Source organism: Anomaloglossus baeobatrachus, chromosome 3, assembly GCF_048569485.1.
Source record: "Anomaloglossus baeobatrachus isolate aAnoBae1 chromosome 3, aAnoBae1.hap1, whole genome shotgun sequence".
NCBI lineage: Eukaryota > Metazoa > Chordata > Amphibia > Anura > Aromobatidae > Anomaloglossus > Anomaloglossus baeobatrachus.
The window spans coordinates 630,023,972-630,045,825 of NC_134355.1; the positions used below are offsets into that span (position 1 = coordinate 630,023,972).

The 21,854-nt window shown below is 45.6% G+C and overlaps 1 protein-coding gene across 1 annotated transcript in view; it reads right to left on the reverse strand.

Annotated features, from left to right (window-relative positions):
- NBAS (NBAS subunit of NRZ tethering complex) overlaps positions 1–21,854 on the reverse strand; it is a 1,027,824-nt gene that overhangs the window by 224,751 nt on the left and 781,219 nt on the right. Inside the window, 1 exon segment of the mRNA XM_075341124.1 lies at positions 3,304–3,393. Within this exon segment, the coding sequence (XP_075197239.1) occupies positions 3,304–3,393 (90 nt within the window).

The window sequence follows — 21,854 nt, forward strand, 5'->3', positions numbered from 1 at the left end:
AGCTTCACAACACCTCTACTCTTCAGTGATGGCTAAAGTGTCGAGAGCAGAAGGAAAGAGCGGTGCACTGTCCTTAACACTCCCCAACATCAGCCATAAATGTACAGACCAAATCAGAAGTAAGGAGTGGACTTAATTTTTTAAAAAGCAAAAAATGTTCAAAAATTAAATAAAAAAACAACAAAAACCCTAAGCACTGGAAACATTTTTCTTCCCTTAAAAATATAGACATAACAAAATGAACAAACATTTAGTATCGCCATGTGTATAGAAAAGCAGTCTGATGAAGCTGCACTTGGAGGCAGCAGAACGCGTGGGAGGGGTCTTCTCAGCACTTCATCACCCTCTTCGCTGTCATCTAAGTATTGGATTTGTATTTTCTTTTTGTTCTAGTCTTTGGATTTTGTGATTAAAGAATTTATTATTTATTGCCTAAGCGATTTATTATTTGTATTTATATGTTTTTTGTGGTTTAACTAGAATGTATCCAAGGGGGCTGTGGATGAGGCAATAACCCGTATTCTATGGGCAGGATTTATAGGACACCTCCCTTTAACCGTACAGGTAGTTTTTCATTTTGTGCAAATGCTTTTAAATATTTATCTACTGTATGTCCCATTTTATGATTAGCCCAGTTTTCATTATATATACTGTATTTTGGCTATGCAAAGATTTTTTGCACGTGAGGCTTTCTCTCATTCTGTAGCATGTCAAGTTCAGTCTATCAAAATATAAAACTACTTACCGTATTTTTCGGACCATAAGACGCACTTTTTTCCCCCCAAATGTTGGGGGAAAGTTGGGGGTGCGTCTTATGGTCTGACTGTGGCTGCGGGGAATGAGGTGCTGCGGTGGAGCGGGTCATCGGGGGCACGAGCAGGCTGTAGCAGCCTGCAGCAGCCTGCTGTGACCACGTAGGCCCGCTCATTACATATGGGCGCCCATCCTCCCGCCCATCTCTCAGCGCAGAAGCCGGCGCTGACAGGTGGGCGGGAGGACGAGCGGGGACACGCGCATAGTAAAGAGCCGGTCCGCATGATCACCCCTGGCAATTACAGCCTGGAGTGATCATGTGCGGCTGTATTCACTGCCCCCCGCGCATCATCATCAGCGCGGGGTGCAGTGAATCAGTACACTCACCCGTCCCCGTGTGTGGAGCCGTGCCCCTGCAGCACGCAATGTCTTCCTGTCTGTGCCGGTCAGCTGATCTGTGCTGATCAGCTGATCGGCACAGACAGGAAGACATCGCGTACTGCAGGGGAACGGCTCCACACACACAGGTCAGTGGTGCAGAGAGGAAGATGATCGGCTGCAGGGAGTGAGGAAAAGGTGAGTATAAACGTTTGGTTTTTTTTCTCTGTGCCATAGGATACAGGCCATATACAAGGATGGTATATGAGCACGATGGGGGCATATAGCAGGATGGGAGTATATGAGCAGGAGGGATGGGGGGTATATGAACAGGATGGGGGGTATATGAACAGGATGGGGGGTATATGAACAGGATGGGAGTATATGAGCAGGATGGATGGGGGAGTATATGAACAGGATGGGGGTATATGAGCAGGATGGGGGTATATGAACAGGATGGGGGTATATGAGCAGGATGGATGGGGGGTATATGAACAGGATGGGGGTATATGAGCAGGATGGATGGGGGGGTATATGAACAGGATGGGGGTATATGAACAGGATGGGGGTATATGAACAGGATGGGGGTATATGAACAGGATGGGGGTATATGAGCAGGATGGGGGGATATGAGCAGGATGGGGGGATATGAGCAGGATGGGGGTATATGAGCAGGATGGGGGTATATGAGCAGGATGGGGGTATATGAGCAGGATGGGGGTATATGAGCAGGATGGGGGTATATGAGCAGGATGGGGGTATATGAGCAGGATGGGGGTATATGAGCAGGATGGGGGTATATGAACAGGATGGGGGTATATGAACAGGATGGGGGTATATGAACAGGATGGGGGAATATGAGCAGGATGGATGGAGGGTATATGAGCAGGATGGATGGAGGGTATATCAATAGGATGGGGGTATATGAACAGGATAGGGGTATATGAGCAGGATAGGGGTATATGAGCAGGATAGGGGTATATGAGCAGGATAGGGGTATATGAGCAGGATAGGGGTATATGAGCAGGATGGGGGTATATGAGCAGGATGGGGGTATATGAGCAGGATCATATACAAGGCAGGAGGATCATTACCTGATGGGGTACCTTAGTAGAGAATTTGGGGACATTACCCCCCATAACAGTGTCAGCAGCAGATCCTTGCCCCATAACAGTGTGTCATGACCACATTTTTTTGCTTAAAGTTTTATTTTCCTATTTTACTCCTCTAAAACCAGGGTGCGTCTTATAGTCCGGTGCATCTTATAGTCCGAAAAATACGGTATCCCATACAATAAAGGCTCTAAGGGAAAAAAAACTAAACTGCAAAATTGTCATTTTTGGTCACCACAGCAAAAAAAAGTTGCTAACATTCCATGTATCCGAAAATTGCATCACTAAAAAAGTTTGCTCGCTGCACAAAAATAAAACCCAAGCGCTTACAGTATCGAAAAATAAGAGTTAGGGGCCTCAGAAAATGATGACAGATCAATGTATTTTTGTTTTATATTTTACAAAACTTCTGAGTTTTTTCACCAGTAAAATAAAAAGAAATCAAAAAACGAAAAAGACGATGAATGTTGCAAAAATTAAACCCAAAATGTAAAGTTGGAATTGCTTTCTTTTTTCGCAATTTCACCGTACTTAGTATTTACTCCCCCAATTTCCAGTACAATGTATGACTAAGTGAATAACGTCAATCAAAACTAAAAAATACTCTTCCCCGCCCCCTCAAAAAAAACAAAAAACAAGCGTTCATTCGGCTGTGGCGAGAAAACAAAAAGAATTACAGCTCTTGGTAGAAAGGGAGGAAGAAACACAAGTAGGAAAACAAAAATTAACTTTGACAGGTAGGGATTAGTGCAGAAAGCAAAGACGACTACAGACTTAGAAGATATTCTTTTGGAGGAGCATAAAAATAAAAAAAGAATATATAATTCATGCTGCAGGACAAAACACACACAAAGGTAGGTTTAGTCACCTGTACACTGCGGCCATTTACAGCAGAGCAGTCAGCAGGTTGCCAGATGAGAACTGCTGACATATCCCGCTTTCATGCGACGACAATATTTACCATTTCTGCCTTCTAACTCTTGGGCAAAAGGCTTGTGTTATCATTATTGGCCTCACTCTCTTTTCACTTTAGTACAGTAATGCCCGACCGGGTACTCACCCCCTCTCTACGCTCCGATGCACCTCTCGCACAATGGCCTCCAAAACGTTTAAAGGATCTTTGATAGCTCCGGAGTCCAAATCATTCCCACTGAAAAAAATAGGAAAACCAATGACTTGTCAGTTCCTCTTGTGAAATTTCAAGAACTATAAAATTACTGCTATAAGTATACTATCGTTATAAAGAGTTTTGTATTGCACAAAAAAAAATATTTTCAAAAGGGTCTTCATAACACATTTACATGTAGGGTTCAGCCTCGTCCATACTTTGCTGGTCAACCGGTGTCGTCCTTTCATCATTGGGAGTAAAATAGGGCAGAAACAAAACGCAATAGGGTTAAGGGGGTCTCCTCACCTGATGTAGTCATGTATGACACAACTACTGAAGAACATGAGAATAGCTGTAGACCCACGGGTGAAGCCCCCGAACAGGAATTAATGGAGTGATGGGTGGTTCCTCTGTGTTGCCATGAATGACCAGACGGGATGAGTCCAAAATTCTTAGGATGAATGCATGGTTTATTATCTACACATGTCATGACATACTTTCCTCTTCATTAGGTGAAACCATGGTTTTAACCTGATGAAGTGGCAAGTGTGCCACCGAACTGGAATAAAATGGAGTGATGTGTGGTTCCCCTGTGCTGGTAACATGGTTTTAACCTGATGAAGAGGAAAGTGTGCTTTGAAACGCGCAGATAATAAACCATACATTCAAAGGATTTTGGACTCATCCCATCTGGTCATTCACTGTAGCACAAAGGAACCACACATCACTCCATTCATTCCTTTCATCATTGCGGTATCATGATGTGTCGTCCAAAGCTGATAGAAAGCAATATTTTTTGCTCAATGTGCAATCTACGATAACAGAAATTGAGTATCTGCAGCTGGATGCTTGGGTGGGAACGACTTGAGTACCCATGTATAATGGAAGTCAATAGGGAACTCAAGCATTTTTTCAGGAATTCTTCTGGAAAAATTCTCGAGTTCCCCATTGACTTTCATCATACTCAGGTATTCGAGTTGCGCCTATCCAAGCATCCAACTGCTCTTAACGAGTACCGAGCATAGTGGTGCTCACTCATCACTAGTTACGAGTACCGAGCACCCGGGCATGGTAGTGATCGCTCATCAGTAGTTACGAGTACTGAGAATGGTAGTGATCTCTCATCACAAGTTACGAGCACTAAGCACCTGAGCATGGTAGTGCTCACTCATCACTAGTTACGAGTACAGACTACCTGACAATGGTAGTGCTTACTTACCACTAATTACGAGTACCGAGCACCCGAGCATGGTAGTGCCCACTCATCACTTGTCAGTGTAGCCCAAAATGTAACATGGTCCCCATCGAAGACTTGCCGTATACATGCACTGCTAAAGACCGTAATAACATTACTGTCTTCTCCATATTGCTCAGCATATGGTAACATTAGCATTTAGGGTTTATCAGATACGGTCATATTCGGCTATCAGCATTTTTATAAGGGTAAGAATATATAGGTGTCTCATGCTGATTTTAGATGAGGACACTAAAAAAGCGAACACATAATGTTGCACTGTACACAATACATACAGATATAGCAAGTGATAGAGGGCTATTCTCAAGTTTGGATCATATTGCCAAACCAAAGTATAAGGTACAACTTCCTGATCTTTGGGGGTCTGAACGCTGAGACTGGCACCAATTTACAGAACTCTTTCTATTCTTTGATCATGTGCTCCCCGGATCCATCCATTCTTTATGGGCCTGCCGGTGGCAGCCACGCTGTGCACTTTGCCGGTCTGTTCCATTCACACCTGACTCTTCAGAGATCTGGTTTTTGGGAGTTGTCAGGGATCCCAGTGGTGGGATGTTATCCCTTATCACATGAAAAAGGAATAACTTACAAAATTGTTAATAACCCTTTAAGAGAACTGCTGAAGCACATAATGCGGACAGCATAGTCCACTAATTATATTCATATTTTACATAAGAACGTGAATGCTTTTGAAATAGCAGGGAGACGAGTTCAACACCTTAATGATTACTATGTCTGTACGCTCACACAAATATACAGCTCTAAGTGATATACTAGCCCCACCCCATATTATGGTACAGTTGAACCAATCTCTCACATCCGTTTGCGAACTCTTTCGCTCATTTGGTAAAAAGCAGTAAAGTTGATGCCGCCAACCAGGGCTGGGGCCTCTCTCCCCATGGGCCTCATAGTATCTACATTGTCTGAATTTGTAGTATGTAAATATAATTATATATATATATATATATATATATATATATATATAGATCAGCCTGGAAGTGTGAAATGCACTGCAGCAAAAAAGAATGTTATTTCTTTTTTTATTTTTATTCAGAGGGTCATTTATTATTCAACCCCTCAAACCACAAGAATTCTGTTTGGTTCCCCTAAAGTATTAAGAAGTATTTCAGGCACAAAGAACAATGAGCTTCACATGTTTGGATTAATTATCTCTTTTTCCAGCCTTTTCTGACTAATTAAGACCCTCCCCAAACTTGTGAACAGCACTCATACTTGGTCAACATGGGAAAGACAAAGGAGCATTCCAAGGCCATCAGAGACAAGATCGTGGAGGGTCACAAGGCTGGCAAGGGGTAGAAAACCCTTTCCAAGGAGTTGGGCCTACCTGTCTCCACTGTTGGGAGCATCATCCGGAAGTGGAAGGCTTATGGAACTACTGTTAGCCTTCCACAGCCTGGACAGCCTTTGAAAGTTTCCACCCGTGCCGAGGCCAGGCTTGTCTGAAGAGTCAAGGCTAACCCAAGGACAACAAGGAAGGAGCTCCGGGAAGATCTCATGGCAGTGAGGACATTGGTTTCAGTCAATACCATAAGTAACGTACTCCACCGCAATGGTCTCCGTTCCAGACGAGCCCGTAAGGTACCTTTACTTTCAAAGTGTCATGTCAAGGCTCGTCTACAGTTTGCTCATGATCACTTGGAGGACTCTGAGACAGACTGGTTCAAGGTTCTCTGGTCTGATGAGACCAAGATCGAGATCTTTGGTGCCAACCACACACGTGACGTTTGGAGACTGGATGGCACTGCATACGACCCCAAGAATACCATCCCTACAGTCAAGCATGGTGGTGGCAGCATCATGCTGTGGGGCTGTTTCTCAGCCAAGGGGCCTGGCCAAATGGTCCGCATCCATGGGAAGATGGATAGCACGGCCTACCTGGAGATTTTGGCCAAGAACCTCCGCTCCTCCATCAAGGATCTTAAGATGGGTCGTCATTTCATCTTCCAACAAGACAACGACCCAAAGCACACAGCCAAGAAAACCAAGGCCTGGTTCAAGAGGGAAAAAAATCAAGGTGTTGCAGTGGTCTAGTCAGTCTCCTGACCTTAACCCAATTGAAAACTTGTGGAAGGAGCTCAAGATTAAAGTCCACATGAGACAAAGAACCTAGATAACTTGGAGAAGATCTGCATGGAGGAGTGGGCTAAGATAACTCCAGAGACCTGTGCCGGCCTGATCAGGTCTTATAAAAGACGATTATTAGCTGTAATTGCAAACAAGGGTTATTCCACAAAATATTAAACCTAGGGGTTGAATAATAATTGACCCACACTTTTATGTTGAAAATTTATTAAAATTTAACTGAGCAACATAACTCGTTGGTTTGTATGATTTATGCATCTGTTAATAAATCCTGCTCTTGTTTGAAGTTTGCAGGCTCTAACTTATTTGCATCTTATCAAACCTGCTAAATCTGCAGGGGGTTGAATACTACTTGTAGGCACTGTATATATATATATATATATATATATATATATATATATATACACACACACATACACTCATATGTATATATATATATATATTTATAAAATAGAATTTTGTTATTGATGAATGGTAGGAGTCTCCTTCTCCCTCTGGCCGCCGATAGTATATTCTCTTCTTCCGTAAACAGGGCAGAAAGCTAACTCTATTGGCTGTTCTCCAGAGAACAGAGGATCCCTACGCAGGGAGAGTATGGGTGTCCAACAGCGCTCAGCTCCTTAGATGGACACACATTGCTATACACTTTGAACAACAAGTGGTGCTATACTATTTAAGTAAATGTCAGGAGAACTGCATGGAGGAATGGGCCAACATACCACCAACAGAGTGTGCCAACCTTATGAAGACTTAGGGGTACTTTACACGCTGCGACATCGCTGCCGATATATATCGTCGGGGTCATGTCGTTAGTGACGCACATCCGGCGCCTGTAGCGACATCGCAGCGTGTAACACAAATGAGCGACGATCAACGAGCGCAAAAACGTGAAAAATTGTTACTCGTTGACACGTCATTCATTTCCATAATATCGGTGCTGCTTCAGGTACGATGTTGTTTGTCGTTCCTGCGGCAGCACACATCGCTATGTGTGACACCACAGGAACGACGAACATCTCCTTACCTGCGTCCACCGGAAAAGGAGGAAGGAAGGAGGTGGGCGGCATGTTCCGGACGCTCATCTCCTCCCCTCCTTTTCTATTGGGCGGCAGTTCAGTGACGCTGCTGTGACGTCGCTGTGACGCTGAACAAACCGCCCCCTTAGAAAGGAGGCGGATCGCTGGTCACAGCGACGTCGCAGAGCAGGTATGTGCGTGTGAAGCTGCCGTAGCGATAATGTTCGATAAAGCACTACATAATCGCATGTGCGACGGGGGCGGGTGCTATCGCGCTCGACATCGCTAGCAATCGCTAGCGATGTCGCAGCGTGTAAAGCCCGCCTTAGGCTATGTTCACACATCAGTTTTTTTGCATCAGGCACAATCCGGCGTGTGCAACGGATCTGGCGCAGAATATGCAAAAACGGATGCGCTGAATCCTTTATTTTGATGGATCCGGTATACCAAATCTGTCAAAAAATGTATCCGGCGTATCCGTTTTTGCATCCGTTTCATCTGTTTTTCTGCTGGTTCAGTTTTTTACTATAAATTGGAGCATGTTCAGTTTTTTACTATAAATTGGAGCATGCTCAGTTTAAAAAAATTAATTCAGCGGCTGCATCCGTTTTTTGCCGCATTGCGCCGCATATGGCATCCATAGGCTTCCATTGTAAATCACGCCGAATCAGAGACAAAAAACGTTCAATGAGACGTTCTATCCGGCCACCGCATTGAATATTTACGCCGTATCCGTCAAAAGCCGTGTGCAAGGCCATCAGGCACAATCCGGCAATAATACAAATCAATGGGGATAAAACGGATCCTGCACCGGATCAGTTTTATTCATTTTTTCCGGATTGTGCCTGATGGAAAAACACTGATGTGTGAACGTAGCCTTACAGAAAACATTTGACCTCTGCCATTGCAAACAAAGGATATGTAACAAAATATTGAGATGAACATTTGTTATTGACCAAATACTTAATTTCCACCATAATTTTCCCCCAAAAAAATCTTACCATATCAGAGCTGGTGATCTTCTGGATGTGTTTTCTCATTTTGTCTCTCATAGCTGTGGTCTACCTATGATGTCAATTACAGGCCAACCTCATCTTTTTAAGTGAGAGAACTTGCACAATTGGTGGCTGACTAAATACTTTTTTTTTTCCTACTGTATTTGTCCCCTTACAGTCCAATAGCATAATATAACATGTCATGGATCAGATCTATAAAATTTGCAAAACAAAGGGCAGGTGCTGGGTGTTTTACACAGCCAGCACCTGCCTGTAACTGCGCCGATCAAACTAGCTCCGGTTGCTGCTGTTTAAATACTTAAAGAAGTTGTCCAGTTACGAAAACTTATTTTTTTTGTTTCTGATAAATCTTGCTAATATGTGCCCCTCAACACATCTATTATGTTTTTTCAGCAAAATTACCTTTTATTGTGCACTAGCAGCACACGGTCATTGCTGGCTCCAGCTCTGATGGGGTTAATCTCTCCTCTGACTTCCTGTGTTCAGTTCCTACAAGTCCCAGAATTCTTTGTGGCTCTAGGGCGGTGTCTAGCTTATCTAACACACCCATTGTGTCTAATACACCCACTCTGCTCCCACCCAAACCCTCCTCCCTGCCTCTTCCCAGTGGATGCACTGAGATCAATCATAGAGACAGCAGCAGCTCTACACAGCCAGGGGAAGAAAGTGTGTGTGCGCGTATATACAGTGTATGTGTATGTGTGCGCGTATATACAGTGTGTGTGCGTATATACAGTGTGTGCGTATATACAGTGTGTGTGCGTATATAGTGTGTGTGCGTATATACAGTGTGTGTGCGTATATACAGTGTGTGTGCGTATATACAGTGTGTGTGCGCGTATATACAGTGTGTGTGTGTATATACAGTGTGTGTGTGAGTGTGTGTGTGTATGTCATACTCACCTGTCTGCAGGGTCCCGGTGCCATGCCCGCTCCCAGCTCCTGTCCCGGTACCGCTGCTCTGGCTGTGTGCAGTCTCCCCGGGGCACGTACGAAGCTTGCAGGACCTGGCCGTGGATCACCTGATGCAGTCACCTGACTCATCAGCTGATCGATTCTCGTGGTATCGCCGGCTTTTTCGCGCCCGGCCGGCTATCAGCTGATCCTGCCGTCAGGGGACTTCATCAGCTGATTACCAGCAGCTCCTGCAGTGATGGGCCAGGATCAGACTCCGCTGCAGGAGCTACCGGTAATCAGCACAGACGTGAGTATTTATTTATTTTAATTTTTTTTTGCACTGATGCTTCAGCTGATTGTACAATCGGCTTTTATACAATCAGCTGATGTGTCATGTGATTCACGTAGTTTAACCTGACACATCATCTGATCGCTTTGCCTTCCAGCAAAACCGATCAAATGATATTGGATCCGGATTGGACGGCGCGGGACCAAAAACGCAGCAAAAAAGGCACCAAATCGCGGCAAAAACGTGACATGCAGCACCGCAGGTGATAGAGCAGAGCAACTTAGTGACATGTTCTGCTCTGGGACTTGTTGTGCAGGTGACCGGATGATACATGTCACTAACTTGCTCCACTCTGTGACTTCTGCTGCATTGTTCCAACTGTATACACTCTCACCTGAACAAGCCTCAGCGTGGGGCAGTTAGTGACATGTATCATCCGGTCACCTGCACAACAAGTCCCAGAGTGGTGAAAGATAGTGACATGCAGCACACTATGTGTCAGAGCAGAGCATGTCACTGTCTCCACTCTGGGACTTGTTGTGCAGGTGACCGGATGATACATGTCACTAACTGCCCCACTCTGTGATTTCTGCTGCATAGTACCAACTGTATACACTCTCACCTGCACAACAAGTCCCATAGTGGAGACAGTTAGGCTACTTTCACACATCCGGTTTGAGCACTGCGGCTCAATCCGGCTGTGAAAACTATGCAACGGATGCGGCGAAAACACCGCATCCTTTGCATAAGTTTTTACATGCGGCCCGTCCGTTTTTTTCCGGTTGCGTCATGCTACGGAGCATGCGCAGTGGAAAAAACCGCATGCGGCGAGCGGATGCGGTTTTTTCCGCATCGCGCCGCATCCGGCCTCCATAGGTATGCATTGAAAAATGCGCCGCAGCGGCCGGATGCGGCGCGATGCGGTGTTTTTTGCCGGAGCAAAAAACGTTGCAGGGAACGTTCGATCCAGCCGCGGCATCGGCTAAATCTGCCGCATGCGGCCAAAACCGGACCGAACGCAAGCCCCTGCGGCACAATACGGCACTAATGTAAGTCTATGCAAAAAAACCCGCAACCGGCGTTACAAAAGCCGGTTGCGGTTTTTCTGCAGAACGCCGTATTGTGCCGCAGAGCAAAAATCCGGATGTGTGAAAGTAGCCTAAGTGACATGTAGCATCCGGTCACCTGCACAACAAGTGCCAGAGTGGAGAAAGATAGTGACATGCAGCACACTATGTGTCAGAGCAGAGCATGTCACTGTCTCCACTCCGCTGACCTCACAGCCCGTACACGCTGCGATGGATGCAGGGGGACACAGAACAAGTAATCGGCCGACACTGGAGTCATCTGATTACTTGGGATGAATTGAGCAGTAAAATGCTCTGGTGCTCGATGGGCGAAGCCCATGCCGATTTTTTTTAAAAAAAAATCATTAAAAATAAAAAAACAAAAAAATCACATTTTTTGTGGGCTCCCGCTGCATTTTCTATTGCTAAGGGTAACCAAAGCAGCTACTGGCTGCTAGCCCCCGCTGCTTGGTGTTACTTTCACTGGCAATAGAAATGCAGGGAAGCATTTTTTTTTTTTTATAAAGGTTTTTCCCTGAAAACGTTTTTAAGAAAATGACGTGGGCTTCGCCATATTTTTGTATTCTAGCCAGGTACAGCAGGCAGCTACGGGCTGCCCCCAACCCCCAGCTGCCTAGTTGTACCCGGCTGGGAACCAAAAATATAGAGAAGCCCTTTTTTTTTCATGAATTTCATGAAATAATTAAAAAAAAAAAAAAAAATGATGTGGGCTTCACCAAATTTTTGAGTCCAGCCAGGTACAACTAGGCAGCTGGGAATTGGAATCCACAGTGCAGGGTGCCCAAACTTTCTGGGCCCTCCACTGCGAATTGCAGTCCACAGCTGCCCCAGAAAATGGCGCTTTCATAGAAGCGCCATCTTCAGGCGCTGTATCCAACTCTTCCAGTGGCCCTGGTGGCAGGTGGCACGCTGGGTAATAAGGGGTTAATACCAGCTATGTTTTACCAGCTGGTATAAAGCCCGAGATTCTTAATGTCAGGCCAAGTTTAACCTGGCCATTAAGAATCTCCAACAAAGGGTTTAAAAAAAAAAAAGACATCACACAGAGAAAAATACTTTATTAGAAATAAATACACAGACACAGTAGGGACTCCATGTTTATTACTCCCTCTCACCCCTCCACGATGGAGAGATTTCTGTACTGACCATGCCAGGAGAGAGCGAGGAAAAGAGAGCGAGCGGGGGGGGAGAAGAGAGCGAGCGGGGGGGGAAGAGAGCGAGCGGGGGAGAAGAGAGAGGGGGAGAGAAGAGAGAGAGGGGGGAGAGAAGAGAGAGAGGGGGGAGAGAAGAGAGAGAGGGGGGAGAAGAGAGAGAGGGGGGGAGAAGAGAGAGAGGGGGGGGAGAAAGAGAGGGGGGGGGAGAGAGAGAGGGGGGAGAAGAGAGAGAGAGGGGGGGAAGAGAGAGAGGGGGGGAGAAGAGAGAGGGGGGGAGAAGAGAGAGAGGGGGGGATAAGAGAGAGAGGGGGGGAGAAGAGAGAGAGGGGGGGAGAAGAGAGAGAGGGGGGGAGGAGAGAGAGAGAGGGGGGGAGAAGAGAGAGAGGGGGGGAGAAGAGAGAGAGGGGGGGAGAAGAGAGAGAGGGGGGGAGAAGAGAGAGGGGGGATAAGAGAGAGGGGGGGGAAGAGAGAGGGGGGAGAGAGGGAGGGGGGAGAGAGAGGGAGGGGGGAGAGAGGGAGGGGGGGAGAAGAGAGAGAGGAGGGGAGAAGAGAGTGGGGAAAGAAGAGGGGGGGCAGAGGTGCTCTGTCACCAACTGTCTCCACTCTGTGACTTGTGGTGCAGGTGACAGAGTGCAGACAGTTGGTCCCATGCAGCAGGACAGATGGCAGAGCACAGCGGTGACATGCCTGTCAGTGTCTTGCTGCTGGGAGGAGCAGATGATCACACTGCCCGACACCGGCCGCTCTCCTGACATCGCAGCAGAGCGGGCGGGTGGACAGTGTGATCACATACTTACGTGCAGGGGGGGATTCAGCTGAAGACCCCCCCCCTGCACTGCATACTGGCGCCCCGTGTCTCACCATCTGCAGGACGCTTTGCCGGCTCCACACTGACGTCCTCCGGATCCTCCCCTCGATGCTGAGCTGTGACGTGCGGTAGTCACCGCCCACAGCCCTGTCACTCAATCTGAGTGGCGCCGGCATCCTGTGACGTACCCGTCTTGTTTGAGAGCCCGGAAATGCCGGGACGTCAGAGGATGCCGGCGGCCACAGCTCCAGGGGGTCATGTGACAGGCACTGAGCGTGCAGCATAGCGCCGCTCAGTGCCAGAAATGGAAACACAAGCCAATGGAGAAAATACCTAGAATTGTAAGTAGAACTTCGACAGAAAATAAAAAAAATGGGTGAACCACCCCTTTAAATATGCCAGTGTCAATTCTTGACCGTGGCATTTAAAATGATTCCATTCTGGTGGGGGCTAAATTTGGGTTCCCACCGTCACCCTTTCTATTAAGTGATTGCAGAAAGCCATGGCACCTGCTGAAGGATTAGGTCTTCACCATTTTGGCAATCCTGAGAAAATCAGATTCAAGTCCCGTAAGAGGACTTAAAATATAAATTGAAAAGTAACAAAAATAAGTTTTAAAACATTCTAAAAATATTCGAAGGATATTAAAAGGAACCTTTTATTCTGAATCAAAAAAGAAAAGACAATAAGGATATTCAATATTGCCTTATCATCTAAAAAACTCAAAACTATCAAAATAGAACATTGTTTAAGGTAGAAGACAAAAAAATAGAATGTTGTGGCGTTTATAAAACCAGTGTCTTCGGCGTATAAGGCCGATGCCCTGTCATTCTCCACCCCCAGCTGTATATAGATATATGCCTAATAGATACATCTATCCAGAGAAGACGTATTCTAATGTGTTCCCTCTCGGCAAGGCCAGACGCTCCATGACTGCGGCTTCGGCGGCTGAGACTGACACACACTGAAGTGTTTGCGTTAATGGCTGTCATCAATATTCTGAAGTGAAAATTTCCTGGTACTATATATTTCTGCTGCGGAAATCAGCCCGGGGAATGTTACAAAACAGAGAATGTTTCAAGGGCTAATTTCCATGTGAAAGAGTGATGAATAATTTAGCTACAATGTAACAGCTTCCAATGCATAATGAAGAAGAAATCTGGATCCGGCGTTTCCTGTGTGTACAGCGCCGTGTAGGTCGCATTGTCTATCCATGTTAGGGGCCACAGTCACAGTATGGGGGGAGCTTTATTACCATCGAATAATCCAGATGTTATGAGAAATCGATAAATCAGCATCGAGGTTCATCCACGGACACGTTCTGACCTTCTGTTGAACCTTCACCTATGCGTCTACCCGAGTAGCAATACATTAATACCTACACATTGGATAGATGGACTCATAATTGGGGCGTAGGATGAGTTCAACAGGACAGTGATTAGTGCATCCCACATTATGTTTAAAAAAGCAAATGCTGCAAAACATCAAAAATGTCTAATTCAAAAGAGTAAAGTCAGGCGGATTACCGTCCTCGCAACCCTCACCGCTGCGGTCAATGGCACTCACATTTTACTATACAAATTGCTTATATTAATAAACAAATTGTTCAGACTTAATGAGACTGGTGTACTTATTATGAAAATCTATGTCAGAATGGCTGTATATCCTAGTGAACATTTAGGCCTAATCTTCACCCATCTAAACCAATTTGACAGATCTCTCAGTGTGCCTCCTCCCTGCTGCTTTCCTAGACTGACTAACCATTCCTCAATATAAAATGTAAAAAATGGCGTGCACAAATATATTAAATGACGTGCATGCAACACTATATTATGTTTTTTGTACAAACTGTAAATTTGTTTGTTTTTCTTGAGAGCGACTGTATGATTAAAACCAAATTGGGTCGAAACGTCACAGTTAAGTCGCAGTTTGCCAGTTGAAATTGTACATATTGTGTGTTATAAATTCATTAAATAACACTTTTGCATTCCAGGAAGAAGCGCTACAAGTGTGAAATTAATTGTAACCGTTGTAATTCTATAATTGCACACTTGTGTTAGCATTTTGTATTCTTAATCTATACATAAACATTTTTTTGACATTTTTTCCCATTATCTCCTTGGTGGGTGTTGTTATTCATTCTATACAGGGGGCTTATTGCATGATTCTGTGACTTGGTGTTCCCAACATAAATTAATTATATATGTTTACCCATTGAGGGGTCCATTTGCTGGAGACATCCTGTATATTTTAACAATGTTTTATATTTAATAAAACTTGTTTTTACATGCAATTGCATAGTTTGTTGGTGATTTATATTTAAGGGAGTTTATTCCCAAATATTGGTTTTGATTTTGGTGTTGATTGCACAGTACAGGTTACAGCTGGGTGGACAGAGACTGAATACACTTGGACACCCGAGCTTGGACACTGTATAGATGGACTAAAAAAAATATCTTCTTACCATAAAGAGTATACATCCTGACATAGATTTTCATAGTAAGTATACCAGCTTCATGAGTCTGAGATTTATTTAAAAATTTATGCATTTTATGTTACGAGATTTGGTTAACTAATCTGCTTTAGACAGTTGCTATAGCTAAATTCTGTTAAAGCCTTTAAAACTGTGACACTGTTGCAATTCACACTATGACATGAATGGAAAATTACCTGGAAAAATGAAATAGCAACAGACCATGGCAAAACAAAACCCCTAATATTTGGGCATAAGTTGTGTTGTGGTCCTAACTTTAGCGATGTGAACACTACAGATGAGCAATGTTCGAGGTTCGCCAATTTCATGTTCGAGTGATTTTTTTTTTTGTGGGGTGGGGGGTGTTCGAACGACGAACTCGAACGATTTGCTTAAAGTTCGGTAGTTCGAGTTACGTTCGAGAATGGTTCGATCACCAAAAAGCGTAGCTAGTTACTAGCTGGCTTCTCACTGTAATAGTGTGAGTCACTGTAAATCATGATATTATCAAAATTCAGCGTACAGTGTGCGGGGGGGACGGGGTTCAGATCAGTGCTGCTGCTGAGTGATGAAAGAATTGAGATCGCCATTTTTTTTCCTAACCGCACGTACAGTGGGGCGGGCCAGGCTGTCAGCAAATCACAGACACACACAAAGCAAAGTGGATTTTTGCCAGACAAGCAAGGGCATGTGTTATAGGCTGTGCATGTCACATGTTCTTGCCTTATAAGACACGGCCATTTTCCCCATCGCCGCCATTATCTCTCTGCTGCGGGTGGGTGACAGTCACCGCTCACGCTGCTGCTGTGTGCGCTATAAACATACAGTGCAATCTACACAGCGCTTTAGGGATTAGGGATTACCTGTAATTTCAGCCCTTTAAAGGGCTGCATTACAGCCGTTCATAGCCATTGTTGCTAGGCAGGTCCATGCCAACGCTGTGCAGGGGTTTATATAACAGCGTCTGGCTACATCAGCTCAGGCAATTCCTTGGGGCATTGTTTCATTGGGAGGGATAGAAAGTGAGGCTTCCTTTGCTGACCAGGAAGCTACAGCACCTGTGCATTCTACACACCTGTCCATTTTTGCTATGCAATTTTAATTGCAAACAGTGCTGACACTTTTAGGGCCATAGTTTCATTGTCAGGGATAGTCCGTGTTGGTTCCTCAGCTGTCAATAAAGCTAGACCACCTCTGCATTGTACACCGCCTGTCCATTTTTGCTACGCAATTTTAATTGCCACAAGTGCTGCCATTTTTAGGGGCATACTTTCATTGTCTGGGATACTACGTTAGGGTTCCTCTGCTGACAATTTATCTATACCACCTCTGCATTGTACACCACATCTCCAATTTTGCTACGCTATTTTAAATTGCAAAAAGTGCTGCCAGTTTTAGGGCTATAGTTTCATTGTCAGGGATAGTCAGCGTTGGTTCTTCAGCTGCCAATAAAGCTAGACCACCTCTGCATTGTACACCACCTCTCCATTTTTGCTACGACATTTTAAGTGTCCAATCTGGTCACAAACAAAATGAGTGGCAAAAGGACAGATGCTGGTGGAAAGGGGAACAGGCGTGTTGGAAAGGTAAAAAAAAGTTTGTGTCCGTGGGGAAGGTAGTAAAGCTACAGTAACATCTGCTGAAGAAAAGCCATCTTCCAGCAAAAGTAATATGTCTACTACTTTCCGTGGACAATCTGTGATCCCTTTTTTACGGAGCCGAACAACTCTAACAAAGGTAGATGATGCACAAAAAAAGAACATGCTTGAATGGATCTCAAGTGCTCCAACAAGTGGCCTCTCCTCCACCTCAACTTCAACATCCAAAAAACAACAGTCCTCTGAGTTATCACCCCAATCGCACTTGCTTTCTACCAGCTCTCAAGTCTCCACCCGCCCTGCAGAGTATGGTGTAACAGAGATGGGTGAGTCTGCAGAGCTGTTCAGTCACACTATAGCCTGGGAATCAGAGGTCTGCTCCCAAGCTACAGTGAGTACAGACCAGGAAGTGATCTGCAGAGATGCCCAGAAGCTTTGTGAGTCAGATTCAGGCCCTGATGACCAAGTTTCTGAGCATAATGTAGACCCTTATTCCCAAACTGTAACACCTCTTGGTGGAGACAATGAGGAACATACTGACGACAATGAGACTCAGATACCTGATTGGAATGACAACTTAACTATTCAGTCAGGGCAGGAAGAGGTTAGGTCTGAGGGCGAGGGGAGTGCAAACACACAGGTTGATGATGAGGTTGTAGATCCCACTTACTGTCAACCCACAGTCAGGCACTCTAGGAGGTCACCAGAGGTGGTGGAGGAGGAGACTGACGACGAGGTTAGCTTACGCCTTCCTGGACAAAGACAGAGTACTGGAAGCACGTCAACAACTGCATCCTCATCCACAACTCTGCCTCTGAGCACAAGTCGGGGTGGCTCTGCAGGTCGCATGGGCTCTAATAGTTGCCTAGCCTGGTCCTTTTTTGACATCGCAAAGGATTACCCAACTCATGTGATCTGTAAGATTTGTCGCCAATCTGTAAGTAGAGGCTAAAAACTCACTAGTTTAACTACTTCGTCCATGAACCGTCACATGAATAACAAGCATAAGTCCCAGTGGGAAGCTCACTGTGCTACAATGCGGCCTAGCGGAGCGGGCCAACCACCGTCTGCCCCTTCAAGTGCATCCGCGCGCTCTTCATCATCTATGACTGTGGGGACAGCTGTCACACATGCTTTTCGACGCAGACCTTCCACCTCTTTAACCGCAAAAGGCAGTTTGATTGGCAGGTCGTCAGTTGTTTTGGAAGGGGAAACAGGTGCTACTGTAGAGCTCTCTCAGACGTCGAGAGCACCAACTTTGGATGAAGGCAACATCATGTCTCCGCCTGCACTTTCCTCACAGACCAGTAGTTTTCCAAAGACACCCTACTAAACGCCGTCTCCGCAGAGCAGCCAGATCTCGGTCCTTCAGGTGTGGACAATTAAAAGACCATTTCCTCCTAGCCATAACAAAGCTAAGAGGTTGACTTTCACCCTTTGCAAGCTGTTGGCTACAGAAATGTTGCCTTTCCGCCTGGTGGACACAGAGGATTTTCGAGACCTCATGTCCGTCGCTGTGCCCCAGTACCAGATGCCCAGTCGCCACTACTTCTCCAGGAAAGGTGTGCCTGCGCTACACCAGCATGTCGCATACAACATCACCGCTTCCTTGAAAAACCCTGTGTGTGTGACAGGTGCATTTCACCACCGATACTTGGACCAGTAAGCATGGACAGGGGCGTTACATGTCGCTGACTGGGCACTGCGTAACTATGGTGAGAGATGGAGAAGGGTCTGTTGTACAAGTCTTGCCGTCCCCACGAGTTGTGCGTCAATGCTCTGTATGTCGAAGTTCCTCCACTGCTTCTGCCTCCTCAACCTCGTCTGGGTCCTCCACCTCTGCCCAAAGCCTGTCTGGTCAGGCCATCCGCATTGTAACTGCGCACAAGGAATCCTGCACACCTCCTTACTATCCTGGTAGCAGAGCTCAACGGCATCAGGCGGTCTTTACGTTGAAATGTCTGGGAAATAAGAGTCACACAGCTGAGGAGTTGTGGTCAGCTCTGGAGAGTGAGTTTAGAACCGTAAATGGTTGTCTCCACTCAACCTGCAGCCAGATAAGGCCATGTGTGATAATGCTGCAAACCTGGGTGCGGCCCTACGCCGGGCCAAGGTGAAACACGTGCCTCGTATGGCTCACGTGTTGAACCTTGTTGTCCAGTAATTTTTAACCCACTATCCCGGCCTAGATGGGCTTCTGCACAGGGCAGGTCACTCTCTGCTCACTTCCGCCGTTCAACCGGCGCAGCTGACCGACTTGCATCGCTCCAGAAGTCTTTCGGCCTGCCGGTTCACTGCCTGAAATGTGATGTGGTGACACGCTGGAATTCGACTCTCCACATGTTGCAGCGACTGTGGCAGCACCGCCGAGCCCTGGTGCAATACGTTATGACATATAGCCTGGGCCAACAAGATGCAGAGGTTGGGCAGCTCACGCTGATGGAGTGGTCTCAGATCAAGGACCTATGCACCCTTCTGCACAGTTTCGACATGGTGACGAATATGTTTAGCGCTGACAATGCCATTATCAGCTTGACAATTCCAGTCATTTACATGCTGGAGCACAAGAGAAATGGGAGGAAGTACAGGAGGATTCATATGCAGAAGGGATACCAAAATCTACAAGGTCCAGACATTCAGCATCACCAAGGCGGCAGGCATGGGATGGTGGGGGAGAGGGATTAACAAGGGCGCATGGTAGCAGCCAAACTGTTGAGGAAGGTAAGGGAGCCCAGGAAGAAATGGAGGATGAACTGTCGAAGGACATGGAAGACTCAGCAGATGAGGGAGACCTTGGTCAAATTTCGGTTGTTCGAGGTTGGTGGGAGATCTCAGAGGAAGGAAGTATGGTTATCACCTCGCCGCCACAAACACAGCAAGGGCTTGGTCCGCATGGATGTGCAAGACACATGAGCGCCTTCTTGCTGCACTACCTACAATATGACCCTCGGATTGTCCGAATTAGAAGTAACGATGACTACTGGGTTGCCACACTCTTAGATCCCCGGTACAAGTCCAAATTTGGCGAAATAATTCCAGCCATAGAAAGGGACGCATGTATGCAGGAGTATCAGCAGAAGCTGTTATGCAATCTTAGCTCGCCTTTTCCACCAAACACCAGTGGTGCACGGAGTGAATCTCCCGGTTGTAACTTGCCAAACATGGGACTATCTCATCATCATCAGTCAAACCGTACCAGCAACACCGTATCAGGTGGTAACAGCAATTTTATGGAATTGTTTCATAATTTTTTTTAGACCATCCTTTGCAAGGCCAGAAGAGACAAGAAGTCTGACACATAGTCAACGGCTGGAGAGGATGATACAGGAGTATCTCCAAATGAACATCGATGCTATGACTGTGTAACTGGAGCCTTGCTCATTTTGGGCTTCCAATCTTGAAAAATGGCTTGAGTTCGTCACTTACGCGTTGGAGATCTTGTCGTGTCCCGCAGCCAGCGTTGTCTCGGAATGTGTCTAAAGTGCTGCTGGGTGTGTGCTGACAGATAAGCCCACACGTCTGTCCAGTGATAATGTAGACAGACTAACGTTCATCAAGATGAACAAGTCATGGATTTGCAAGGACTTTGCTACCCCGGTGTCATCCTGGGGAGAGTAAAGGCTGGTGTATTTTTGAATGTGCTTGATGCAAATCAACATGTTAAGTTTGCAACTGGGGCACAAGTGATGCCACTGAACTGGTGTGTGGCCCAATTTTTGGAAAAAAGGGAGATTCTGCTTGCAGTCCCCTTGCTGTGTTATACATGATTTTAAAAGGGCATGCCATGCCTATATCTGTGTCTCGTCGTCTTTTTACTCGTCCAGCTCTTTTGTTTTCGCATGAGTATATGTCCTTGTCACTTTTCCATGTGTTTGTGGTGTCTTGTGAGTTGTTTGTCACCTTTTGTTCACCTTAGAAGGTGTTTTCTATGTGTTTGTATGTGTTTGCCTGCCATTGTTTTCAATGGGGTTCGAATTGGTTCGTCGAATGTTCGACAAACTTGTCCTTCGTTCGACGAACTGAACTCGAACTCTAGGGGGGTGGCTCAACTCTAGCGAACACAAGTCACTATAAATCAATGACCAGAAGGTGTCAAGTCAAGTGAAGCAATTACAGTCATGGTTTCCCAATAGTCACAATACAATCCATTTATTCAAGAAATTCCTTAATATCTGAACAAGCTGCTTTGTAAGGCCAAGAGATGGGCGAAGAAAAAGGGAATTAAAACTTCAGCATGCAGCACTTTTATCCATAAAAAACAAAAAAAAAAAACAACAACTGTCACCAAATAAAAAATGGATGTACTACTCTGCATCATGAAAAACGGGTCTAAGTGGTGCATATTGCAGAAGAGAGAACCCCATTATTAATGGATCTATCTGGGTTTTTTTTTGTTTTCTTTTTTTTGGGGGGGGGGAAGGGGGGTGAACTTTAGCATACAGCTCTTTTTTCCATACAAGAACAAAAAACAAAAAAAACAAACAAAAATAAACTGGCACCAAATGAAAGCCGGACTGACTACTCTGCAGTGTGAAAAACGGGCCTAAATGATGCGTATAGCAGAAGAGAGGGCCCTATTATTAATGGATCCATGTGGTTTCTCTCTTTTTTTGGGAGGGGGGAGGGGAAGAAAAACTTTAGCATGAAGTTCTTTTTTCCATTCAAAATCCCCCTCCCCCCCCCCCAAAAAAAAACCAAAACAAAAACCTGGCACCAAACTAAAATCGAGCAGACTACTCAGCATCGTTAACACATGGATCTAAATGATACATATAGCAGAAGAGGGGCCCCGTTATTATTGGATCC